Source organism: Hypoxylon fragiforme (genome assembly GCF_022984875.1).
Source record: "Hypoxylon fragiforme strain CBS 206.31 chromosome Unknown GGS25scaffold_10, whole genome shotgun sequence".
Lineage (NCBI taxonomy): Eukaryota > Fungi > Ascomycota > Sordariomycetes > Xylariales > Hypoxylaceae > Hypoxylon > Hypoxylon fragiforme.
This window is the reverse complement of record NW_026054765.1, coordinates 961,464-987,952: the sequence shown is the minus strand read 5'-3', so window position 1 is coordinate 987,952 and position 26,489 is coordinate 961,464. Positions and strand designations below refer to the sequence as shown.

The 26,489-nt window shown below is 48.1% G+C and overlaps 7 protein-coding genes and 1 non-coding gene across 8 annotated transcripts; 6 read left to right on the top strand and 2 right to left on the bottom strand.

Moving 5' to 3' along the window:
• Positions 1 to 394: 394 nt before the first annotated feature.
• On the top strand, positions 395 to 2,482 carry GGS25DRAFT_80382 (NAD(P)-binding protein). The gene is made up of 9 exons (XM_049266035.1): positions 395 to 589; positions 658 to 687; positions 806 to 1,019; positions 1,109 to 1,224; positions 1,293 to 1,428; positions 1,505 to 1,532; positions 1,652 to 1,745; positions 1,994 to 2,139; positions 2,328 to 2,482. The coding sequence occupies exons 1-9, from the start codon at positions 526 to 528 to the stop codon at positions 2,418 to 2,420; spliced, it is 921 nt and encodes a 306-aa protein (XP_049112189.1). The 5' UTR covers positions 395 to 525; the 3' UTR covers positions 2,421 to 2,482.
• Positions 2,483 to 2,547: 65 nt separating this feature from the next.
• On the bottom strand, positions 2,548 to 4,628 carry GGS25DRAFT_528129 (uncharacterized protein). The gene has a single exon (XM_049265157.1). It carries the CDS (start codon positions 4,261 to 4,263, stop codon positions 2,689 to 2,691), a length of 1,575 nt encoding a protein of 524 aa, XP_049112188.1. The 5' UTR covers positions 4,264 to 4,628; the 3' UTR covers positions 2,548 to 2,688.
• A 1,741-nt stretch (positions 4,629 to 6,369) lies between these two features.
• Positions 6,370 to 7,662, top strand: GGS25DRAFT_516129 (glycoside hydrolase family 18 protein; the record flags this gene model as incomplete). The annotated part of the gene is made up of 2 exons (XM_049263161.1): positions 6,370 to 6,663; positions 6,751 to 7,662. 2 exons carry the CDS (start codon positions 6,370 to 6,372, stop codon positions 7,660 to 7,662), a joined length of 1,206 nt encoding a protein of 401 aa, XP_049112187.1.
• Positions 7,663 to 8,353: 691 nt separating this feature from the next.
• Positions 8,354 to 8,875, bottom strand: GGS25DRAFT_516128 (ubiquitin family-domain-containing protein; the record flags this gene model as incomplete). Its single annotated transcript, XM_049263160.1, has 2 exons — positions 8,354 to 8,440; positions 8,501 to 8,875. 2 exons carry the CDS (start codon positions 8,873 to 8,875, stop codon positions 8,354 to 8,356), a joined length of 462 nt encoding a protein of 153 aa, XP_049112186.1.
• Positions 8,876 to 9,216: 341 nt separating this feature from the next.
• On the top strand, positions 9,217 to 10,199 carry GGS25DRAFT_509977 (ribosomal protein). Its single transcript, XM_049262617.1, has 4 exons — positions 9,217 to 9,364; positions 9,427 to 9,589; positions 9,679 to 9,781; positions 9,929 to 10,199. The coding sequence occupies exons 2-4, from the start codon at positions 9,439 to 9,441 to the stop codon at positions 10,032 to 10,034; spliced, it is 360 nt and encodes a 119-aa protein (XP_049112185.1). The 5' UTR covers positions 9,217 to 9,364; positions 9,427 to 9,438; the 3' UTR covers positions 10,035 to 10,199.
• A 476-nt stretch (positions 10,200 to 10,675) lies between these two features.
• Positions 10,676 to 10,760, top strand: GGS25DRAFT_t119. The gene has a single exon. It is a non-coding gene; the product is annotated as a tRNA-Ala (tRNA).
• Positions 10,761 to 12,867: 2,107 nt separating this feature from the next.
• On the top strand, positions 12,868 to 13,791 carry GGS25DRAFT_526152 (uncharacterized protein; the record flags this gene model as incomplete). The annotated part of the gene is made up of 1 exon (XM_049264929.1): positions 12,868 to 13,791. One exon carries the CDS (start codon positions 12,868 to 12,870, stop codon positions 13,789 to 13,791), a length of 924 nt encoding a protein of 307 aa, XP_049112184.1.
• A 7,661-nt stretch (positions 13,792 to 21,452) lies between these two features.
• GGS25DRAFT_528125 (uncharacterized protein) lies at positions 21,453 to 22,474 on the top strand (the record flags this gene model as incomplete). The annotated part of the gene is made up of 2 exons (XM_049265156.1): positions 21,453 to 21,573; positions 22,060 to 22,474. The coding sequence occupies 2 exons, from the start codon at positions 21,453 to 21,455 to the stop codon at positions 22,374 to 22,376; spliced, it is 438 nt and encodes a 145-aa protein (XP_049112183.1). The 3' UTR covers positions 22,377 to 22,474.
• Positions 22,475 to 26,489: the final 4,015 nt, after the last annotated feature.

Sequence of the window (26,489 nt, the reverse complement as noted above, 5' to 3'; positions counted from 1 at the left end):
GAAAATATGAGAATGTGTGAATTTTGAGAATTTGGTGGCTGACCCTGACCTACATTCCTAGATTATCTGGAATAAGTTGATTGGTCAAACCTCGTCTTCCCCGCTATTCATGTGGTAGCGGTGCAGTGACTCGGTTACCTAGCTGCCTGGGTCTATCCGGATCGGCCGCAAAGTGGATATCCGTAAAGAGGCGTAACGGCTTGTGACAACTGGTTTTGTGTGTGTTTCTCAGCATGAGGAGGCTTTTGCATTGACAGACCATCCCCTGTCCCGTCTATCATGCTGCGTGCCTACTTAGCTGCCTAGGAAGATACTATTGGTCGTACTGATGCTTCGCCAAGGGTATGGGACATTTATAAGCGTCGCTCTGTCTCTTTTCCTTTGCCCCTTTCCTTGCTTTTTTCCTCTTTCTCTCTTTTCTTGCTCTTTCTTTTCTTGCTCTCTCGCTCTAATTACTTTCTCCTGTAATCGCTTCTTCCCCTTTTGCTATCACCCCCTTTTTATCAGTCAAGCTTCCTATTCAGCATGGCAACTCCTCACCCCCTTTCCGCCGCGGCGTTGCTTTCAGTAAAGGGTTGGGTGGCCGTCGGTTGGTTTTCCGCCCCTTTTCTACCTCAGAGCCCCCTCTTTTACTAACCAATTCTTGGTTTTACGCAGTCACTGGCGGGGGCACCGGCATCGGACTGAGTAAGTACCTACCTACCCCCCTATTATCGGAGGTCATAGCAACTTTTACCCCCCCTCTCCCCCTATTTTCTCTTTTACCCCTATTAATGCACAAGGTGTTTCTTTCCCTCGTTCTCAGTGATAGCCCAAACCCTCGCAGTCAACGGAGCCAGGGTCTACATCACAGGCCGCCGCGCCGACGTCCTCGAGACGAGCGCCCGCATCCACGGCTCCCCCGAGAGGCTGGGGCTGTCGGGAGGCAGCATCGTGCCGGTTGTCGGCGACATCACGTCTAAGGACAGCATTAGGGATGTTGTGGCGAAGATTAGGGATAGAGAGGGTTTTGTTAATGTGTAAGGTTCTTCCCCCTCCAGGAAAGAGGGAGAAGGGAAAAAAACGAGGGGGGTTGAATGCGTTGTGTGCTGATTGTTGCGCGCGGCAGTCTTGTCAATAACGCCGGTACGTGGCTCGGCAAGACGGAAGCAACGCCTGAGGATGGCCCCGAGGCGTTTAGCGAGGGTATGCTTGCTGAGGATAAGGAAGGGAACTGGCAGAAGAGTGCGAAACAGCCCCCCCCCCCCCGCTACTGTGTGTGATGGGAGTCTAACTACTCCATGGCTACACAGCGTACGACATCAACGTAACCTCGCAGTACTTCGTCACGGCCGCCTTCGTCCCTCTCCTCGCCAAGGCCGCGTCCAGCCCGGCCGGGAGGCCCGGGAACGTGATTAATATTGGTTCGATCTCGGGTCTGTTGCGGTTGTTAGTCTTCCCTCCCTATCTACCCTAGTACTTGCTTAGAATGGAGGGGACAAAATAATTAACACCCCTTTTCCAGACCGCAAAACCGCCAGTTCGCGTACAACGTACGCCTACCTACCTAGTCCCTCTTCTCTTCTCTTCTTCTTCCTATCGTCCTAGGAGGTTGTTGTTCTTAGGGTGGTTTTTTTTTCTTCGCTAATACCTAGATGATATCATATTTCAGGCCAGCAAAGCCGCATTCACGCACCTAACGCGCCAGTTGGCGTTTGAGCTCAGCCATGACAATATCAATATTCGCGTGAATGGCATCGCGCCAGGTAAGAGAGAAACAAAAAGCAGATTTTTTGTGTTCATTGGACGCTCTATCCCCACCTTTTCTGCCCCTATTTCTCCATAAGCACCTAAAAAAGCCTCCACCACTTTCCATCCTCCTCCTCCCTATCAATCCTGCAACATAACTCGCTTATTTCATTCCATCTCATTCCTCAAATTCCAAAACCAATCCAAGCCAAACCAACCATACCACATGCTTGCGTACCTAGTAACTAACAAATGGGCAAAACAGGCTACTTCCCCTCGGAGCTAACAACAGGCCCCTCCAACGAGGAGAATCTGAGCGTGGTCGACGAGGAGCGGTTCCTGCGGTTCGTGGAGGGCATGGGCATCACGAAGAAGGGGAAAAGGATGGGTACGCCGGGGGAGCTGGCGAGTGTATGTTACCCCCTTTCCAACCCCCTCTTTTTCTTCGAGATTTCGTAAATTCTTTTTTTATGTGAAGTGATGTGGCTTCTCGTTCCTTCTCGTTCCTTTTCTTCATTTTTTTTGTTCTTTTTTTTTTGGTTTTGGTTTTAAACTTAGGTTGTTGTAGCTGGACTGACTAACAAATGACGGTCGTGTAGGTGGTGCTGACGCTGGCTACCAACGAATTCATCTGGGGCACGATCATGGTTGTTGACGGTGGGTTGTCGTTGACGGCTCCAGGGACTATGTAAGGCTCGGTCGGGGCGTGTTGAGGTAGCCATGGATTTGTGTGGCCTAGGCATCCACGAATAATACCAGTAGGTTGATAGGTCAAGCGACCAGACTGCAGGGCTGGTAGCGCTGATGATATTATGAATGACAAGTTTTCGATGAAAGGTATAAAACCTGCTTGTTTGGTCAGCTACTAATCACGTATGAAGATAGAAGCTAAATATGGCTTACCTGATGAATAAGTAAACGCAGCAGAATTATCGCAAGTGTGAACATGACAGGGATGCCTCAATTAATCCCACGCGGCGCCGCCGGCACACTCGGCGTCGGCAGCACACGTCTCAAGTTCCTCGCCTCCCACGCGAGCTGCCGCGCCGACCCCGCCGAGACGATATCGCGGCGCCTCTCCAGCCAGCGCAGCGCCGATCCATGCGACCTGATATCACGACTCGACAGCTTCGTGCGCTCCACTTTCAACGCGCCGTTGCCATACTTGCACGCAACCGCCTGCCACTCGCTTACAACACTCTCGCGGAGCTCCATGGGAACCGCGTGCGAGTCCAGCACATGCACCGTCGACGTCTTCCCCCTATCGTTGGCGTTCTCCTTGCGGCACGTGTACCGAAAGATACGCACCTCGCCCTCCTCGCCGTGCCAGATCTCCATGACGCCTAGCACCGGCATGCGCAGCGCCGCGCGCGCCGCGCACTCGAGCACCTCGGCGCGGTCATCGGCGGCCCCCTCCACCCGAAGCTGCGCCGAGGTCAGCGAGAGCGCGCGCAGCCTGGGCCAGAAGTCGCGCTGGGCCGTCTCGTCGATCTCGCTGGGCAGGAACCGGCGGAAGAACCACTCGGCGCAGACGAGGAAGGAGGCGTCGATCTCGGCCAGGCGCTGCGCCGTGGCCTCGAGCAGCGTCGACGACATCGGCGCGATGACGACGGGGGCGGGGGGCGCGAGCGCGGGGCTCGAGTCCTCGAAGGCGCTGAACTTGCGCAGGGAGCGCGGCAGCGCGCGCAGCGTCGCGGCGAAGTCCCAGGCCCGGTCCCACTCCCGGTCGCCGGTCACGTCGCGGAAGGTCTCGAGGCGCAGGACCTCGAGCCGCGGGAGGCTGCGGATGACCAGGTGCAGATTGGAGAGGGGCCGGGAGTACTGGCGCGGCGTGAGCAGGGCCCGGACGAACTTGAGTTGGGGGAAGTGGCGGGCCTCGGGGGGGTGGATGCGGCTGAAGTCGTAGTAGAGGGGGGAGCCCATGTGGCGCAGTTGCGTCTCCACGTTCGGCCGCGTCTGCTGGCCGCGGCGCCAGTGGTGGGCCGGGTCATGGTGTGGTACGTAGTCGCCCGTGTAGCCCCCCTGGATGTCGTCATCGAAGCAGTGGGAGCGGTAGTGGTGCTCGCGGTCGCTGGGCGAGTATACGCTAAGGATCAGTTTGAGCCAGAGCTTGCGGGTTCCGATGGCACCACTCCTCTTCTGCCACTTGTCCAGGATGTTGAAGAGGTTCCACAGCGCCTCGGTGAAGATGCGGTTGTTGGTCGAGGCCTCCTTCTTGCTCTCCGCCTTGGCACACGAGTCGCAGCCATAGCGCGGGAGCTCGATACGCAGCCACAACGCCCGCACATCGAACATCCGATGGTCGTCGATGATTTGGTCGAAATAGGAGAGCTCGGATTGGCGGACCACTAGTCGCTCGAAGTTGATGGGCTCGAAGTAGGCTTGCCATTGCCTCGAGACTGCGGCGTATGCCGACTTGTGGTGAGCAAGACGGTCGTCTTGCTTCTCGTCTCTCGAAGTGCAGTTTTTGCCATCTAGGTGTCCGAAGACCATCAACTTCAGCTCCATGGGGAGATCAGACCAACCGGTAGGCATCTTGAAACAGTAGATGATTTAGACGGGGAAGCTATAAGCTGTGGTAGAGGACTACTCTTGTAGTGGAAGAGTTGGTTAGAGTGAATTGGGGATAAGAAGGAAGATGGGGGAAATTAATCCAGATAGATCTTGAAGAGTTGTATTGTTTCTTGAGCACAACTAGAAACAGGGGGGGTTTTCTTCTCTCTTGGTCCAAGGCTCTTTTGACCTTCTCGGGGAAGGCTGGTATTTATGGGTGATTATTGTTTATCTCCGAAAGACATATGGTAGCAATAACCTTTCCACCAAAGAAGCCATAGATCTAAAATCTGACATTATTTTAAGACGGAGATGCTTGATAGAAACCAGACATAGATTAGTTGAAGGTTATCGTGCGTACTATTCGGCTGGTGGCTTTCTACTATTTGGATGTGCTGCGGGTTATTTCGTAGTATTTAACCCAGAGTTTCTGTATCAAGTATAATGTGACTTCATAGTATTAAGCTGGCCTAATACCACCCCTATATACAAATGCTTATACCTCATCTCTTCCATGAATCTAGGTTACCTGCCCTTTGGGGGCTCTGAACTTCAATTATTGAAGTCCAATATCAGTTTTCCCGTTCTTGATTTTTCAAACACGGTAGTAAGAATGAAGCTGCCGTGGCATTTGACGTGTAACTGTAAACATTTGGCATCAGGTGTAAACATTGGCTGGCTAGAGCAGTGCTTAAAGCTGACACAAATGCTCCAAACCATCAAGATAAATCTTATACTATCTTAGTTCTTACAGTAGGTTAGAGTAATGTGCTACCTCATAGTCAGTATCTGTCACTACTGGGACTTTTCAGCAAGCTTCGTTGTTGAAAGTATAAATAGACATTCACGAAAGATAGACCACGTGGAAAACACAAATGCTCCCGCGTCAAAGGTGCCCCGGGAGGCTACATCGTAAGTTTAGACTACTTTGGAAAAATAGCCGGTATCTGCCACTCAGAATTTGGTATATGTGTTGTTAGTGGTTTCAATTAGATATTTACTCGCCATGGTGGTTTTTAACTCCTCTCACTCAATCAAAATAGTCTTCGCCATAATCTTTGCTAGTTAGTGCCACTACCTGAAGCCGGCGCCGGCGCCGCCCTGCCCGGTGTAGACTTCCTAGTCACATGGGACCCTCAAGTTTGTACTTTCTGTATCAGTAGGATATCCAATATCCACTAAGGATGTTAAATAGCAGATAATAGCGAGAGGACGATATGAAAAGCACTAAATAACTTAAATGCAGAATAAAAAAATAAGAAGAAGAATGGCCAACTTAGAGAACGGCGATGAATGAGCATTAATTAGCACGTGGTCCGTGATCCTCTTCCGGATGGCCATCCGGAATTATGGGTCACTGCATGAGTACGCACAAGCCACATCTATGTAGTTACTACTAGTAGTTCTCAGCCACACTGCCACGCAATGGGAGGTCTCCCACATTGATGATGTATGTAACTTTGAATGGTAACTAACTAGGTACCTGATCTCCACTCATCCGTTATGCATCTCTCTCGGTCTTCCGTGCCGTCCAGCTGGAGAGCTACAACTCTGCGACTCCACCGCCAATGAACCCACATCATGACAACAGAATTCACCATTCGCGGGGATCGTTACCTGGAATGTTGAGAATTGATTGGATTACAACACCCCAGGATCTAATGAGCTACTGATACATCCATGGATAGCTTGCTTGATGTTGCATCTGCATTGCCACTCTGACAAGCCCCGCGCCACGCATCACACATACATAGCATAGCTCAAGCTGAGCTCGTACATGTTTTAAGCGTTATACGAAGTATCGTACCTTGATAATACATACATGAAAACTAGGAACAAAGAAAATACAACGTAAAATACAACATATTATTAAAGAGTCCGACTGACTTTATAAGAACTGCATATATGCCCAGTCTACGAACTCTTCTCACTTACATTCTACCCGTGACAGTACTCTTAACCGCCTTCATACTCACCCATCTCTATCCTTCCTGCTTGTCTATCTCACTCATCAGTCCTCTTACCACTGCCTTCCACCAACTTATTCCTACTAGTTTATCTATTCTATACCCTTGGAGCTCCGACAAAATGAGAGGAGGGCATGGACCAGAGCAATACCGCACAGTCGCCTACTTCGTGAACTGGGCCATCTACGGCCGCAAGCACCGGCCGCAAGACCTGCCCGTCGAGAAGCTCACCCACGTCCTCTACGCCTTCGCCAACGTGCGCCCCGAGACCGGCGAGGTGTGGCTCACGGACACCTGGGCCGACACCGATATTCACTGGGAAGGCGACAGCTGGAACGACTCGGGCAACAACCTGTATGGATGCCTGAAACAGCTCAACTTGCTGAAGCGGAGGAACCGGAATCTCAAAGTTTTAGTATGTAAACAGTAGCTGAGATTCCTTCGAACCTACTTACCTACCTACCTACGTATCAGAATACTAACTTTAATGAACTAAAAAAAGTTGTCAGTGGGCGGATGGACATATAGCAGCAACTTCCGGCAGCCGGCCTCGACGCCCCAGGGCCGCGCCACTTTTGCGAACAGCTGCGTCGAACTCATCAAGAACCTGGGCTTCGACGGCATCGACATTGACTGGGAGTACCCGCAGTCGCCGTCCGAAGCCGCGGACTGGGTATCCCTTCTGCGCGCCGTGCGCGAAGCCATGGACGCCTACAGCCGCACCCTGCCGCGACCGTACCACTTCGAGCTAACCGTCGCCTGCCCAGCCGGCGCGCAGAACTACTCCAAGCTGGACCTCCCCGCCATGGACCGCCTCCTTGACTTCTGGAACCTGATGGCGTACGACTACGCCGGCTCCTGGGACTCCACGTCCGGCCACCAAGCCAACATCTACCCCAGCACGTCGAACCCCAAGTCCACCCCCTTCAGCACCTCCGCCGCCCTGCAGTACTACACCTCTCACGGCGTGCCCCCGCACAAGATCGTAATCGGCATGCCGCTCTACGGCCGCGCCTTCCAGAACACCGACGGCCCGGGGACCCCCTACAACGGCGTCGGCGAGGGCACCTGGGAGAACGGCGTGCACGACTACAAGAAGCTCCCGCTCCCGGGGTCCACCGAGCAAATCGACTACCAGGTCGCCGCCAGCTACTGCTACTCCCCCAGCACGCGGACGATGGTCAGCTACGACACGGTGCCCCTGGCGCGCGCGAAGGCGAAGTATGTGCGCGACCACCGCCTCGGCGGCGCCATGTGGTGGGAGAGCAGCGCCGATAAGGAGGGGCCCGAGAGCCTGATCAGTAATGTGGTGGAGGTCCTGGGCGGCCCGCAGAATCTGGATCGCACGCCGAACTGTGTCGATGTGCCGTTTACCAAGTATGAGAATCTGAGGGCGGGGTTTCCTAATAATTAGGCTGCGCTACCTAGGTACCTGGGTAAACATGCTTGGGATCTTATGGGGAAAAGGGTTCGGATGAGAATGGGAATACTTGTGGCGAATGAGGGATAGCAGAGGGCATATATGTAGATAGACACGCCTCTTGGAAGCTGATGCTTCTTTTCTTGTGGATGGGTATGGGCTTTTATGTGCCTTGACTACCTACCTACCTACCTAGGTAGGCAGTCCATAGGGAATTCTCTCACGGATTGAAAGATAGAGAGTAAGTAGTAGATATACTACTATGTGAATGAAAAAAAAATCAATGGCAAATTACTTGCCGGTCTGGTTGCTTTTACAGCTGGGATTTAGTCGAATAGAGCGAGACTTAATTTGCAATACTGCAGTAACTACATATTTCAGAGAGGACACGAAAGTTGCATATAAGCACCAATACAGATATTGAGTGTGGGTTCGAGACACAAAGGGTGTGACGGTGCCATGCTCATCGCTGGATCATAAACAGACAACAGTATCAGAGCTTCCTTTACAGCAGATTTTCATCGAAAGCATGTCATATCATAAGAATTGGGATTGTTTGGTCATGATTTCGTATTCATTGGCACTGAGCCAAGTCATTTACGTAATATCATGAATACTCCATGAGCCATTTCCAGTTTTACTATTTCCCAACTTCCAGAGTCTCCAGGTCGATCTTGCGAAGCATTTACTGCTTTTCGAAGACGTAAGTAAGGTGGCATCGGCCACAGTATTGTCGGTCTTGCATAGCAGCCATGAAGATGCCGGCACCGCACTGTTCTGGTATTAGTATCGAGGCATGAAGACAAAAATTGGTTAGATGGGGATGACTCACGGTGTCGGCAGGGCATTCTCGGCGCAGGCGCTCGATCTTGCCATCACCGTCGACCTTGTAGTACTTAAGTACAGCCAACTTGGTCTTCTTGCGCTTATGCTTGATCTTCTTGGGGGTAGTGTACACCTTCTTCTTTCTCTTCTTGGCACCACCACGAAGGCGGAGGACGAGATGGAGGGTGCTCTCCTTCTGGATGTTGTAGTCGGAGAGGGTACGTCCATCCTCGAGTTGCTTGCCGGCGAAAATCAATCGCTGCTGGTCGGGGGGGATGCCCTCCTTGTCCTGGATCTTGGACTTGACATTGTCGATGGTGTCGCTCGACTCCACCTCAAGGGTGATAGTCTTGCCCGTGAGGGTCTTGACGAAAATCTGCATGATCGCCTATAAAAGAAAGCATGTTAGATAGTCATTATGGGAGAGTTCTGTGGCTGTTAGGAAGACATACCTAGACAATATGAGTACTGCCGTCCTAAGCAATCAATATGATTCTGGATTGTGGAAAGGAAGAAAATAAAAAATGGAGGGGAGGAAGCGCGAAAGTTATTGAGGTCGTCCTTAGTGTGGTGGGTCCTTGCAAAATTCGGGTAATTGAGCATTGACCACTAAACTATTATTCATAATTATCATTAATCACGTGGTAGGGTTGACTTTATACCCTGCCCTTTAATACTAAGCACCTACCACTTCTATGTAGGCATTGTTCTCATTGGTCCATCCCTCATTCTTTTCCTTTGTGCAGTGGGGTCCTGTCTCTCGACCTTTGACCAGACAAATTTCCGCCCACCATTTTCTCTTGACAAGACAAATCTCCCAAACCTCTAACCACCCACTTCTCTCTTCGACAACTACCAACAACCACAAATCGTATGTTCCATTCCAATTCAATCTCTAGTATTCAATTCTCTCTAACACTTTGAGAATTATAGAATACCGCAATCATGGTCAAAAAGAGAAAGAACAACGGCCGCAACAAGAAGGGCCGCGGTCACGTCAAGCCCATCCGATGCAGCAACTGCTCGCGATGCACGCCCAAGGACAAGGCAATCAAGAGATTCACCATCCGCAACATGGTCGAGTCTGCCGCCATCCGTATGACTATTCCCTCCTCCCTTCCCTCAAATTTACCCGCCAGGGGAAAAGCCTAGGAAGCCAACAAATAACTAACTTTTACATAACAGGTGATATCTCGGATGCTTCCGTCTTCGCCGAGTACACGGTTCCCAAGATGTACCTCAAGCTGCAGTACTGTGTCTCTTGTGCCATTCACGGCAAGATTGTCCGGTACGTCGTCTCGTCGAGAGAACGACTACGCGCTCATCTGAGGACTGCGTATGCGCCTGAGATGAGCCTTGGTTGAACCTCGATCGAATCCCCACCCCCATATTATCGTAAGTTAGGGTCAAATATGCTAACAAAATTATTCTCTAGTGTCCGATCGCGCGTCGGTCGCCGAAACAGAGCACCCCCGCCTCGTGTTCGTTACAACAAGGACGGCAAGAAGGTTACCCCTACGCAGACTGCCAAGGCTACATAAATGCTTCGTTTCAGGTGTCTTAGGGAATGAAATCGGGTCTCGGGTCTGGGAAGAATCTGGTCTATCGGAAATGGTTTCCGTTTTGCATGACGAACGGTTTTCGGCATGATCATATCAGATAATGACTTTATGAATTAAGTCATATTTGCCACTACGCGACGTGAACAATGACTCGCTCTTTTGCCTAAAGTGACTGCTAGTTTCCCTGTAATCACTCTCCACGAGTACCTTGAAAAGAAACGAGGATGTCGACGTTGATATAAGCAGGACATATGAATACTAGCTACCAAATGCTAGCCCGCAATGAACCCTGCCCTTCTGCTCTTCTCCCTAAATATATTGTCCTTAATACCATATAGTCCTATGTATATCATGACGTTAGAAGGGCATTGTTCTATTTGATTTTGTGCGCCTAGGGTAGATATTTTCTAAGAACTAGAAAGGGGAATATACAGCTACCTACCTAATATTAGGAGTTTTCGCTAATGCCCCTGAGTAGCAACACTAAAAAAACGTTTCCCCAAAACTATCTAATGCAGTCTATTACTAGCCAATCCATCAAACTGCATCGAATATAAAGCATGTTCACACTAAGTTTTACCAATGATAACCCCGAGATATCTCCATCTCCGGGTACAACGGGGCCTGTAACTCAGTGGTAGAGTGCTCGCTTCGCATCTAATCGACTATTGCGAGAAGTCTAGGGTTCGACTCCCTACTGGTCCAATTCTTTTTTTTTTTGTTCTTGGCTTGCATATTGCATATCGCATACGCAGATGGATACTATTGATTATTGATTTGTGTTTTTTCTCTTTATCAGGAACAAGATTTTATTCAGGGATAAAAAAAGTAAGTAATTCGGTTTTTGTTGTTACAATTAGGTAGGTACTCACAAAAACACTTACACATCACCATCTACGTACGTGTAAACGGCCAAAAGCATGAAGCCCTACACTAAGCAGCATGTCTGGCAGGTATGAGTGATGTAGGTATGATAACCTAGGCCACTACTCGTACTTAAACGATGATATCCCATCTCAGTTGTTCTCGTTCATTTCTGTATAGATACATTGTACCCTGGTCGCTTTCTGGTATTTCTCTAAGATATATATAACTCCAATACTAAGTTAGTTAAGCTTCAGTTCGCGCACATAGGGGGGCCGAGCGTTGAACGAAGTAAAGCTTGACCACCGTTAGCTGGTGGAAGGGGCTTATCATAGGCTTCTTGCATGTCACGTGTGCATAAGTACCTTCACCAAGTGACACCTTCGAACGTTGGGAGCGTCGCTGCTGTTGTCGTCGGATGGGACGATATATCAGATTACGTCTACGTCGGTTGAAAACCAGTCTGGAGAGTCGCAAAGGCTGTTCCTCCCATGGCGATAACATACCTAAGCATTGAGTTGTATGGCAAGAGAGGGCGACAATCGCTTGTTAATTATCCGAATAGGCTGTGTTACGGGCGAAGATGTATCAGTAGAAGTTATCTAGGAGTTGTGAAAACAACTGCGATTTGTATGGGTTGAAGTTGGTGGTCGCAAGTTCTCATCCAGGACCCTTTTCGTAGAACCTGCTATAGTTCTCCTCGTTCAGCCAGATATACCTGGTATCATCAATATCGCGCATATATCTCGCGTCACATGTAAACAGCATTCGTCCCTGTATAGGTACCATACCTAGGCTTCGGTGAAGGAGCGTGCGCTAGATCCACAACGATATGTAACCTGTAGGTATGGCAATACACCTACATGCTGTAATTTACTACCTACCAAGCATGCTGCTGGCGTTTAAGAGTTTCATATTTCTAGGTAGGTACCTATGTAACCCTCAAAAAGCTCAGGTACGCAAACCAACATGTGTGTGAACAAAGGCTACTTGAATTATCGCCGATTGCCCCTATTTTAGTCCGCCGTCGTCGGAAGCCATGCATCGCCAGATACATACCTATAGGAACCGAGCACTTGCAGTCCCGAACATACTCAAACATAAGGCTACAAATCGTAAATCATCTACGATGGGCTATAACCTAGGTAGACGACTCTTCCCCGGCTTCAGGGTTGTCAATGGTCTAACCTAGGTAGGTACCTGAAACTATATGGGGGGGTCACATAGAACAAAGACAGCGTACATATGCATGTAGCTTCCATCGTCTCTATAGCCCTGGGAGATGCTTAGAAACCCCCGCGGAACAACGGTGCTGTTTTGCGTCTTCTAAGTTCTGCCTCGTGACAAGGATCCATATCTCTTATTGTCATACCACTCGACAGGTACAATCTCTAGCAAATGTAGATAGGTATCTTCCCGAATTCAATTCAACAATCAACCACTCATACTTTCTACGTACGAAGGAGAGTTACTCCTACATACCTAGGTAGGTACCAGGAGAGAAACGAAGAACATTGTTCAGCGCCCAGCAAACCCATCTCCCCTTACTCCCCCCTTAGCATCGAGGGTATACACAAGTCCTCTTTTATCCCTGAACAATCACATCTAGCACCTTGAACAACAACATACAATGCCAAACCACCCCTTTGTCCATCATCCCTCGAAAAAATCGCCTTGTCTAGTTCGAGAATAAATATGAATATCTACGCCACGGTGTCATAGACTTCCTTTGTGGCATCTCAGACACAGTTTACACAGTTTACGCAGCTACAAGCTGTACTTCCAGTAGGTACAGTGTATCATTTTTTTTCGGAGCAAATTGACAGTCAGACAATAAAGAAATATAACCGGATTAAGTAATAGTCTTAAGAAACCATTGAGAATCATCTTAAGTACCTCGCGTTGATAAGATAGCGCAACTGTTAATCGCGTCTAGACCCGAAACCCGATGTCGACCAGCAGCAGCAGCAGCAGCAGACCCAGCTCCCGGCGCGAGCCGGGCTCCCCGTTGAAGCCACGACCGGGCCGCTTTACCGAGCACATCGACCGGCCCAGCAGCAGCCACGAAGTCGAGCGCTTCCTGGAACTTGAGGAATTCGAGAGACTATCACTACCATCGTCGTCGCCGAGCGCAGAGATGCCGCCGCGCAGCAGAACCTTGCAGGCACCGCTGCAGCGCAGGAACGCGGTGCGTCGCTCGAACACGGCGCCGGTGGGATTGGAAAACCTGGTGTCGTCGAATCCGAACACGGCTGTAGATGGTCCGATGGGAAAGACGCGGGCGCCGTGGGTCAATGACGCTGCGTTCGTGCCCCAGCGGAACACGCCGCAGCGGAGTAACACCACGGCATACCCCCTGGAGAGGCTCATGTCCGAAACGGACGCAGGATATACCTCGGAGGAAGAAAATGGAGGAGGTGAGTCCCGCAAGTCCAAGTCCAGATCTAGATCCAAGGATATACTGGACGGCGTGTCAACGGTAAGCCCCCTGGAGGAGCTCATCCGCAACCCGCTGGCGGCACTGACCCGGGGCCGGGGCAGCAGCGTCAGGGGGTCCAAGACTAAAGATAAAGAGTCCCGGGAGACATTCTACCACGGCAACGGGCACCGGGTTTCCGCCCAAGAAAGCCGCGCCCATGTCCCAACACCGGTCCAGGTATTAGGCCGACCAGACGCCGGGCCGTCAACCGCGCCGCTGGTCCCCTCCCGTCTGCGGTACGAATCGTCCTGGGATACAAATTTCCCAACTGGACCACCGCCGCCACGCCCAAAAACCCCCACGGATTACACGCCGACGCCACCAAATGCCGTCGGGGTGCTACGGAGTGCGTGGGAAAAGCACTCGCGGCCCTTGACCACCAGAAAACGCTAGATGCCTAGGTAAGTAGTTGCCGAAGCGGCGGGAGCCGGGGTTGCATCCTGCTGCAGCTGGATGGGTGAGTGGGTGGGTACAAATTTTCGCAATGAGTCAACCTAAAGTGTTGACTCAAGGCTACCTAACTACCCAGGTAGGTATCCAGCTGCGACCAACATATGCCCCTCCCTGGAGCGTTTATATTTTGGTTATCTGGATACGTTGGCTGAATTCACCCACCTACATATACCCACCCACCACTACGCGGGATCCGCGGGCGTTGGTACAATAATAACCTATGTACTTTTTAGTAGGTAGGTAAGGTATCTTTGGGAGGTTGGATGTACTACTGTAATGCACATGTAGATAGCAGGCGATAGGTATGCAAGTGCACTGGGCCATATATAGCTTTAAAATAATTGAGTCGAAATATTGAAAACCAAGACCAATAAATCCGTGAATATCTGCTTTTGATGGGTACAAATACCTATATATAGGTAGGTTTGAATCCCCCTTCCCCCCCTTTTTGTGATCGATCACTCTATAATACCTAGGCGCCGACAGTTGATATTTTAGGATTTGCGATTGTATCTCGAACTCGGCTGGATGGATGTTGCTACATGTAGTCTTTAAATTGCCCGGGCTCAAGATGACTAACAAACTCGAATAATGTACTGTACTGTACCTTTCTACCTTTTCTATCACAACTCATGTGGCGTCATCGGTAAGAGTTGCCCCAACTTAAAATCATCCTTGCAAATGAAATCGTGAACTTTTCTTTTTACTTCTTGTTCCGAGGCTGATAGTTAATTGCTATTTCGGTTGGAACTATCTTAGCGCAACGGCCAACGGTCTAACGGTGGATGTGCCGAAATCTTAGGGCGTAGCCGGACAATTCGACTAAAATCATAAATGACGTTTGTATTATAGCAACTTGTACTCACTCCTATATACATAGTACTTATATGTACGTGTGTAGGTGTGATTCCAAGTTAGTAACACGGAACTGGGAAATGAAGATGCTATATATATCATGAGCAGACAAGGCAATCTGATCTAAATTGAGGTATATATATACACATTATGTAAACACCCGTTCTATTTATGGTCGCCGACTAAATTAACAAAGATTACCTACCTCCGAATCATCGACGAAGGAAACATTAACTTGAAATGACTAGCTGGGGCTGATAAATGTGTACGCCCGATGAACTAACATCGAACCAGTCAGAAAACTTGACGCAGATCGCTGTACATACATACATGTAGCATTAGTTCAAGTTGAAAGCTGAAAGAACAGACAGAGAAACATTTATTTGTATTGTAAACATTACCCCACAACAATTTGAACGTGCACAAGATTGTCGAATGATGGCATCTGAAACTGATATCATCTCAAGCCTGCTTGTCCCCGGAATGGCGGTGGAGCACCTATCGTACGTGTAAACACGTACTACAACATTGAATGTTCCAGCTGTCAAACAATCATGTCTACCGTACCTAGGTACCTACATATATAATGTAGGCAGGTAAGCAGTAAGCACATATGTATATGTTGCACATGAAATGTGTTGGACAGCAGGCCTGTCATATGCAAGGCTATGGCTTACTTCTAGATGTCCTGAACAGTTGTTAAGGAGACACGGGGAATTAGGGATTCGGGATCATGTACTATCGATATTGCTGCAGCCACGAAAATCCCAAGGCGTAGGACTAGTAACCTTCGAATTGCTAAAAAAGTACAGAGCTTTCGCCCGACAATCTGGTATCGGATACGAATCTAGAATTCGATTCGTTGCCCGCCGCCCTTCTTGCATTGGCAGTGTGTAAGGTACCTACTATAATATTGCCGCACTAGCAGACCCAGCAGTCTTAGCAGAACTCGAACAGGCATAGCCACTCTTACTACTAGGCAGGTACGCCAGTAAGACGCCAGTAAGACGCCAGTAGGATGGTTGTAATTTGGAAATATTCCGAAACCCCAGAAGTCCCGGGAACCGAAAGACTAAACGAGCGCATTTAGACGTGTGAATTTATGTCGTCACGAAAGGAACCGGTTAGCTGAATATGGTGTGAACTTCCTAATATCAAGGAATAACGATGGGCATGAAGCTTGCAAACTGCCTGCTGAGCTACATATATGTAGATTTTAACTATAGTACCTAACCTAGTATGGTAATACATAGGTGGTAGTTTGGTACATATGTAGCTGGCCTGGAGAAGATTAGGTTATTGGTTCTTGGTGTAGAACCGGGTAGAATTCAAGATCGGAAGTTGTTGATGCTCGATACAATAGTTTCCTTTGCTGAGCCTCGAAGCTACAAGCATGCTATGCGATATAACGCACTAACAGTCACGGTAGAGATGAACGGTGAACTGAACACAAGTTGTGATTGGTCGCATGAATCCTTGCCGCTTATCGCGAACCTGATCGTCCTCCCTTTCAGCTGATCGTGGGTCCAGTATCCCAATGTAACGCAAGTTTGGGACGGGGCGAACGAACATGTGGTTGAGGATAATTAACACCCACAACCAACTTTACCTGAGCACGCACACGCGAATGCTTCGCAACTCTGCCGTAGCGTGGAACTGTAGGCATGATTGTACATGTACATATGTACAATTCATACATACACTAGATGGTCCAACCCCCCGCAAACGGATTCACGCCGGTATTGGAACGGCTACAGTTAGCTGGCTTGGCTGACATAGCGTTGGTAACTTGTCCTATGTGGTGTACCTAGTTAAGTAGGTAGGTTGTAACTTGTTAGATAGATACCTAGTACTGCATGCTCTTTAGCTTCAGTGCTGGTTTGTGGTTCATGTGGGAACAGGGGACGGGGTATTGGTAATGTAGGCGTGTATGTTACTATGTATGTTACTATGTATGTACCTACGTAGTACGTACGTACATACAAACAAACAAACAGGTATCGCATGATCATGATGGTGGCGGTCGAAGCAAAATAGAAGCAGAGTCGGATTCTATTTTTGGGACGACGGCAAGAGACTTTGCGAGGAAAGGCCCTGATTACCGCCTTCTTTGATGACCGTTTCATCAGCCTATTCATCCAACAAGTTTTTATCATGCTAACGCATAACTAGATGATATTCATCCTCGTCGGGCCTTCTCTTCCTTCAATGCCTTTGTATGTGCATCTATCCATGGATATTTTTATATGTTGAAATGGATTTGTGTTCGGCGACGTCTCTAAGCGCTCAGTTAAACGGTAATACGAGTCGTTGAAACAAAACAAGATGTACTGCAAGTGGCCTTGATTGTTCAATATGTCTACCTACCTACCTAGGTTAGATACCATGAGTATGTACCTGGTATGGTACATTGCTAATTGCGACACTAGAGAGGCTGGAAGTGAGCATTTGAAATTCTTACGCCGTTCATGCGCAACATGCATTTTCCAAAGCTGATTCGCTTCAAATGGAAATTTCGTTTCGAGAAGAGACTCAAGATGGAAGGTTTGAAGATTTGGTTGGTTAATGGTATTAAAGTTAGGTACCAAGTAGTAAATTTGTACTAATTTCAAAGGTTCTTCGCGCTTTATCGACTTATTGCATTATCTCGATAACATGCAGCAGCGCAGGTTCGAGTTACGTGAACAATGGTGCAGGGAAGGAGTCGCAAACTTTAAGCCGACAAGCGCGTGTCGAATCTTACTTACATGCACCCTGCCAATTATGTATTAGGTACTAGGCACTAACTATGTAGGAGATGTTACCCCTCCCGAGCTCTTTTGCCCCTGGTGACCCCCTGTTCGACAAGACCTTTTATTGGGCTTTTGGAGCACATGGTTCCTGGATAACTGGAGATCTCATCGAAATGGACTGTTAGGTAAACGGCCTACTCTTTATAGCTTAGATTTTCAACTACACTAACCCTGAATAAGCTAGTGCTAATATGAGTTTGGCAGGTACATATTAAGTACAATCTTTTATGAAGTTCAATATTCTGAGGGAGCAGAGCCCAACATTAAAAGTTTCATTAAGAATCATTTCAGCTGCCAAGTTCATATGCTCAAGTTATAATACATCAATGATATATGTATGTAGTGTCACTGCTTGTATCACTAAACAAACAAGAACCTACCTACCTAGGTTAGGGTAGTGCTCGACTTCGACCTACTGGACTGCACTAGATAGTAGATATAATACCGTCTATAATAACTTGGGATCTAAAGGTCCTATATCCCCGTACTGGTATTGAGTCGTGCAGCCGCATTGGCGCGATCCATGATACTATCTTTAGGGTTGCGTAAAATGCGCACTTTAAAATAAAATGCGCGTATTATTCAAAACCCTTGTAAAATGCGTATTATACCGTATTATTCAAAAGTGGGTCACGTGACCACCCTAGCCTAATACACTTAGTATATACTTACATGTAAACAAACTTTCAACACTTAAAATAATATGGGAAAAATATTTCGAATTGAATTTCAATATATGGGAAATTTTACCATTTTTGCTATGCAATGAGGCGCCCATTTGATCATGCTCTTCGAGCACATTATGATCAAAGTCCAACGCAATCTTCAAAGCTTAGTTCAGCCGGATCACTTAAACGACATATCGAGATTTGCGCGCCTTAGATAGTTACCTGTAAAATTAGGTAATATCACCAAATTTTGGTGCAAAATTTACTCCACTTATGTACCGATCCACTTTTCCAATTCGGACCCACTGCATTTTATAATAAAATGCAATATTATATTTGAATAATACGCGAATAATACGTTTGAATAATACATTCCGCAACCCTAACTATCTTCTCCACTGCGGACCACTTGGGTATGTATCGACTCTCGAGTCGTTACCTCGGCCCCTGTAGATGCCTAGTATTTTTTGGATTTCGTAAACAACATTTGAATCAAGAAGATGGGGCCACGAATAGAATGTACGGGTAAGCGGAGCTACTTGTAAGGAACCATCGATTTTACTCATAAGGATCGCTCACTTATCTTTTCATTGCATATTGTCTAGATTGCTCTCTGGACACGCCGATCTCGAGGCACTATTAGTACATGCTCTACTCATCATTTAGGTCATTGTTATGTTTCATATGGATCCGGTGGTTGACTTGTGTTTCATGAATACCCTACTACATACATAATAGTAGGTACCTTACCTGTCTACCTACACCAGACGTAGGTAACCACCGTCAATTTGATGGGGATAATAAAGTTATAAGGTTGTGATGCCATTTTATGATGGGGGTCTAAGAGTCTGAATCGAGCATTTTGTCATGGCCCTATACTGTGTATTGTCATGATATGGTCCGTTCGGTACTACTTTCATAAGTATGGTAGTGAGAACATTGAATGGAGATGATGGAGATGTTGGCAAAGTCGAATGGTTTCATTGATAATACTATCAGGTATGATATGTATGCACCTAGTTATGTTATGGGCAAGGTTAAAATGTTGTAACATCTATCCGGAGTATATACTTTATACAGCTTAATCGGCAGCTGTAAGTCAGGATCGATCTGCATAGTACCTTATTAATATCGCCCCTCGCCTTTTGACCTAGTATCCTTTGGAGTGTGCCTCTCTTGGGAATAAGTAAGGCATTTTATTGTTGGAATAATCATACTGGCGGAATGGAAATATATGAATATTTACTATTGCGACTGTGATTGTCAGACCGCTAGAAAAAAGACCTTTTACCCCTGGCATTAACACGCACATATACATAATGCACACCATCCCAATGTTACATGCGACACCTCAAGGCAGGAAGGGAGGAAAGGTGAAGTGAAGGGAAAAGAGAAAGAAAGGACCCAAGGTTATAAAACTCGACCTTGGCTGCATATCGATCTTGGATATTATAAGGATGCACATAAATGGAATGAGTCGATGAAGAAGAGAAAGGGAAAAACAAGAAAAACCCCAAGAAACCTAACAAACCTAACAAACATAGGTACAAAGTAAATACTTAGCTAGGAGGTAAGTTTCATCTTGAAATCAAAAATTGCCAGTCAAGAATTGTAAAACTTCTCTCGATATCCCTCTCTCCCATTTCATCTTTCTAGCCTGCTACTACATTAGTATCTAATATCGGACCGGCCTTTAAAAACATTTTTCAATCGGCTGGCGTTGCTAAACTTCCAGTAAGGTTATCAAATTTGGGGGTTCCTCCGTTTATGGTTATTACACCGTTTATCAACTAGCTAACCCACCGACTACTTCTCGGTTTAATCCATAGCGTGACGTTAGTATTGGTTTGGGGGGTGGTTTTTTTATTTTTTAAATTCAGGGCTGGTACTATCCTAGTACTTCGTACAACTTAGGTAACTTGTACATGGATACCACACTCATCAATCACTTAACAACACATTTGAACTGAACATTGAACCCCCAAGCCCAAAAGTGCTCTAAAGTAAAGTCGTACTGTAGTTAGTTAGTTAGTACCTAACTATCCATACCGCGAAGAAAAAAAAACCGATAATCGATTGGACTTTGATCCGTACATTACATCTAAACACACACATACATACATCCACCCACACCTATTTCCCTTCTCCCCTTTCTTATATACCACACCCACATACAGATTACACACCACACACCATATACCACTCAATCCCCGGCCGACCGCTTTGCGCCCTGTCACAGTTTAGTCTCTGGTCTTGAGCGCCAACCCCTCTCTCTTCTTGTCACTCATCCTTCTTCGTCTTAGCCCATTTTTTCAATCAATTCCGTGCAACTTCCCGCACGACCATCTTTGGGACCCTATGTCTTGATAGTTGCTCATCCGTGTGTGCGACTTAACTTCTTCCTTCTCGTGCGGCAATATTGTTTCGTCGCAGCGCAACGCAGCGCAGCCCTTTCGTCGCCAGCCTACATAGGCGGCCTTGTGTTGTGAAGTCAAGCCTTCATTAACCGATCGAGCGACGATATCATCCAGAAAAGAGAGTCAATTTTATTGACATCCAATCCCCCCCTTAAATCTGTTTCGGACGAGAATCCCCCATCTCGCCAAATCAACAACAACAACAATCCGGCGTCTAGTTTAATCGCAAAGTGACTTGCCGTTAGAAGCTATAACCGAAACGCTTCAAAGTCTATAAACAGCGCCCGAAAAATACCATTATATCTTTAACCCCTTGCGGGATTCCGAATCATCTTCACCCATCGTTTGACGGATCAAACCCTTCCCGGTTTAACCACGTTGTCATTGGCGCTGGCTGGCCCGTTGTGTCGACCTCGATTTCGATCCATTTAAGTCCCTCGATGAGCGAATCCTCCCGAAATACGTCAATAATAAATTCCACAAAATCCCACGAATCAATAAGACACGAAAGGTCGCGATAGACAAGATCCACCCCACGATTACATCGATCGACGACTCGCATACACTTTAATATAGTTAATCGACTGTAATAGATTATAGAGAAACCTATAACTTCGCCTCGATATACCCATCCAATTTGTTGGTTGTTCTTGTTAGTCTTTGGTCTTCGATTTTGGTGGAATGATCGCATTCGTCTTTGCTACTGAGTCAACACTGCAAGGGTTGATAACATAGCAAGCGGCGGTCAAGCTGAACGAATTAACCGCAACATCAAATCCTTGCTGAACATGTCAGTAATGCTACAGACTCCTTCGAGGGCATCCACGGCCTCGTCTTCATCCTTTCAACCCATCTCACGCCAAAACACCATGTCTTCCTACGAGGGCTCGCGCTCGGCGCGCCAGTCCAAACGATACTCCATGTCCGCTTTATACCTGTCTATGTCCGCAAACGAATCAGATCTAGAAATCGAAGATGATTTGGCCAAAGGTAAGTGTTGGAATACCACTGAAGGAGAATGAGGAATATGGGTTAGTCATACAGTGATTAGTAATGCGTGATCACGTGACGTGATTACGCATTTAAGTAGATTCATTTAGATAGCCATTTACAATAGTCTTCTCTTGCTCCTTAGATATTAATACAGTTATACACCACGTGTTTGGTATCCCACCCAGCGCTGCTGCAACGCAGCAGCGTATACATTACTACCTACCATTGTATTGCAATACGTGATATATTCGGTAGACCTTGTCCACCGACACTGATCAGTAGTCGACCCGACAAGTTGACTACAGAACAGCAAGGTATTCAGAGGAAGGATATCGGATAGGCCAAGCAGTGAACCCTTCAATGGCAACTCACTGTAAGGAAACTATAAGGCATCCGGACAAGAAGAGATGAAGAGACACAACCCTACCGGCCTCAAAGCCCAAGTAGGATTGTGTGGACTACATGCTAATATCAAGATCTTAGGACCGTTGAACGTCAAAGCTTCACAGCTGCGAAACTACTATACGGTTATAGGATCGCGTCCATCAACGCACGAAGGAACCTTCAACCAACACTACTATCCGAGATTTGAACAAGTCTTAGGACCGTTGAACTTTGCAGTTCTACAACTGCGAAACTACTATACGGTTATAGGAGGAGATCATCTCATAGAAGAGTTGTTCGAAGACCTTCAACCAACACTACTATTCGAGATTCGAACAAGTCTTAGGACCGTTGAACGTTGCAGTCCCACCATTGCAAAACTACTATACGGTTATAGGAGCAAGATCATCTCATAGAAGAGTTGTTCAACAACCTCTGTATCATTCACCCAACAACTGCCGAACCTACGTGGCATCGAGAACCATTCGAAAACCTGATTACAGACCCAACTACACCTTCGCCAACACACTGAAGCGCAAACCTCCCCAGCTTCGACCCACACAGCCCTTGAAAAGACAAACACAATCTCCTTTCCCCCTTACATTCTTATTCCAAGATTGTTGACCATCCCTATATTCATTTCGAATTTTCATCCCTATATCCAGGGAATTGTTTCACATTCTACGATACCCTCGTCTAATAGCATTGCGAGCTATTGGTGATAGCGTCTTCCTATTGCCCCAGCATTGCCCCTAACTCAAGCGCCATATTTACCGCCATCTAGCGCGCTCCAGCAATTACCTAATGCTGGCATACCGCTATTTCCAAGGCATGGCGAAAAACAAGATATGGCAACCCTCGGCACCGAACCACGGGAGTCACCAGACGGCTAATCCTTGAAGACGATGGAATTATTCGGAGACGAAGGCGTAGGAACATAAAGACGGCACAGAGCCAACCTACATGGCGAAGGGCAAATTACCAGCATACGTCTCATGACTAACTTCACCAACCACGTACCTCTGTTATTTTCTATCACTTACTTTCAACCGTACTCAGTACTACGCAATCCCACAAAATGGCAAACCCGGACCAGACCTGGCAACATTACATCAGCGAAGAACATGAAGGCAACGAATTCGACGTGGATAACCCACCCTTTACCAGGGCAGTGACGGATAGTTATATTGCCGAATGCTTCTCGGGATATGATGACCAACTTATAGACGAACCCCTTTGGGATACCTTCCGCAACGACTTCGAAGGATGGACACTCGTTCACTTTAGAGCATCAAATCGTAACCTCCGCACAAGGGCCATCAAGCACTTAAACGACCACGGTATATACAGCTCAGATCGCGGAAACAGCGCTACGCGGCTAGTTGAGATCCTAACCGCCGAGGAATTTCCAAGGTACCCCGAAGAAGAAGCCAGACAAGTTGGAGAGATCAACCCCGACTTCATCTCAAGGAGCAACCCATTTTTCACGGCAAAACTACCCAAAATTATACCGCCTGAGGAGCCACCTACCCCGACTGAACCCGAACAAGCTCCGGTTCAGGATCAACAGACTAATCCCCCTGAACCGCCACACGAACCCAACGTAGTCCCATCGATCGAGATTCCACACAGAACAACACCCCCGACCCAGCATCCCAGGCAGGCGACGCAGGCACAGTCCCAGACCCCGTCCACACAAGACAACCGCTTCCCCACCCCAGTACCCGCAACCGAGACTGCAATGAATAACCTCAGAGCCGACAATCCGCGTCCAACCTACGGCGAGTTCAATCAGAGGAGCATACAAGGCCCCTCCTTAGACCCACCACCCGGCTCCCGATTACCCCTGCCATACAACCAGTCACCGTTCCCTTCACAGATGATGCACAACCAAACAATGCCTCCCCCAGACAGACAACCCCAATACCAGCCCTATAGCGGACCCAGTGCTCCCACTATGTCCTCACCCCGAGCACTCGCGGATCTAGCGAGGATGTACACAAACGAGGACTCCAAGTTTGGCGGAGACAAGTATGACATCTTGGACGAAAAACTGAAGATTTTCAAGGATATGTGCAGACGAGCCAATGTGCAAGCTCACCAGTACCGCGACGCATACTCGACAATGCTAAAGGGACGAGCACTAATGTTCTACTTCAACTACCTAGCCGAGAAGGACCTTACATTCGAGGAGATGGTGATCCGAACGAAAAACTTCTACCACACGACAGAGAATCAACAAATGTATATGTCCGAATGGAGGAGTACAACCATCCACACCGTAATGAGGGAGAACCCCGACGCCGACATTGTCACATGCCTGGAAAAGCTTATCGAACAAATCCAGAGAATACACAAAGGCTTATCAATCAATTACCTCGAAGACGTTAACCTGCGAGAAGGAATGATAAGCGCGGTACAAGGACACCCGGCATTCGCTGGCGTACTGCTACGGCCCGCAGACACCTTTGAAAGCGTCTGTTCCGACCTGCGGAGCGCCGCTGGCAATTCACTGCGATGCAGGGCGTATACAATGCACAACGCTGCGACTGATAGTCAGTATTGGGTTGATCGCACCTACCGAAGCACCAATCGAGGCAGAGGTTTTGTGCCCAACCGCAGGAACTTTACACCAGGTAAAAAGTCGGATAGCCGACGCGGCACCAGCAGCGACCGCTCGAAGAAGTGCTTTGTATGTGGCAAAGCAGGGTGTTGGTCTACTAAACACCCAATGTCTGAAAGGAGAAGCAACCGCTCTAGCTATCGCCGCTTTGTCCAAGCACAAGGATATGAAGACAACGATGACGACTTTGCTGCATTCCTCATCGACTACGAAGGAATAGAGACAGTCCCCACTGAGTCAGGGGACGAAGCAGACACTGACTACGATACATGGATAGCGCAGCAAGACCAGAACGAGCAGGAACCGGAAGGAACCTCTCAATACATGACGGCATATGGCACAGTAAATGGTGAAGAGATTGCCACCATCCTGGCCAACCAATCAACGTACCATGCATTTACCGGCTCCAACACATTTGGCAATGGGCTGGATCACCTACCGGATCCCGTGAGGAAATCCCACAGCAGCCCTTGCATGTTCTACCTCGAGGACCGATACTCGTCGACCTTCCAAGGTATCATGCCAGACACAGGAGCCGCTGGAGTATCTACAGGAGGCCAGCAGCAATTTATGGCGCTCCAACGCATGCACCCAGAAGTGACCCTCGATACATCCACAGCAGGGAACCACAGCGTCCGCTTTGGTGATAACCCAGAGCAACACAATATCGGCACGGCAAATGTATCAACACCATTTGGAGTAATCCCATTCCAAATTGTACCGGCCAACACCCCTTTCCTAATGTGCCTCCGAGACATGGATCGGATGCATGTCTTTCTCAATAACGTCGACAACGTCCTTGTCCACGAAGAGAAAGAGTACCCAATTGTGAGGAAATGGGGACATCCCTGGTACCTATTTGACGACAAGGAACGAAGCCTCGCATACTGTCATTTAACAGAAGGAGAACTACGACAGATCCACCGACGATTCGGACACCCCGCGGCGGAGCGGCTACACAACGTCCTCACGAAGGCAGGATACGACAATATTGATGCGAAGGTAATCGAGAACATCAATAAGTTCTGCCACCAGTGCCAACTACATAGCCCGACACCAGGACGATTCAAGTTCACGGTGAAGGACGATGTCGACTTCAACCATAGCATCTACGTCGACGTGATGTATATCCACAACAAGCCGGTCCTTCACGTAGTCGACAAAGCCACCTCCTTCCAAGCAGCCAAGTTCATGAAGGACATAACGGCCAGACATACATGGAATGTACTTAGGATGGCCTGGATCGATACCTATCTAGGACCACCTGACAACATGGTATTTGATGCTGGCAAGAACTTCACCTCCCAAGAGTTCACCAGCAACGCAAGGGCAATGTCAATTACTGTTGAAGAAGTCCCCGTCGAGGCTCATAACTCAATCGGTAAAGTTGAACGCTATCATGGACCACTCCGACGTGCCTACGAGGTAATCTCGGGTGACCTGCAAGGCACCGAGGCAGATGAAGCATCTATCCTACAGATGGCAGTCAAGGCGGTCAATGACACAGCTGGCCCCGATGGACTTGTACCTACCCTCCTCGTGTTTGGAGCGTACCCACGCCTTGCCGACAGTACACCACCCGCACCCTCGTTGACAGCCCGTGCAGCAGCAATAAAGAAGGCAATGCAGATCGTGCGAAGGCTGAAGGCAAATCGACAAGTTAAAGAGGCCCTCGGGATGAGAAATGGCCCCTCGACCATCGACACCCTTAACCTCCCGCTACAATCAGAAGTGCGAGTATACAGGGAAAACAGAGGATGGACGGGCCCCCATACACTCATTGCACGACAAGGAGAGACATGCACGGTAGACGTCAACGGCAAGCTCACCAACTTTAGGACAACGATTGTCAAACCGTACCTACGCGATGAGAACACGGAGACGCCGATGGCATATGACAGTGAAT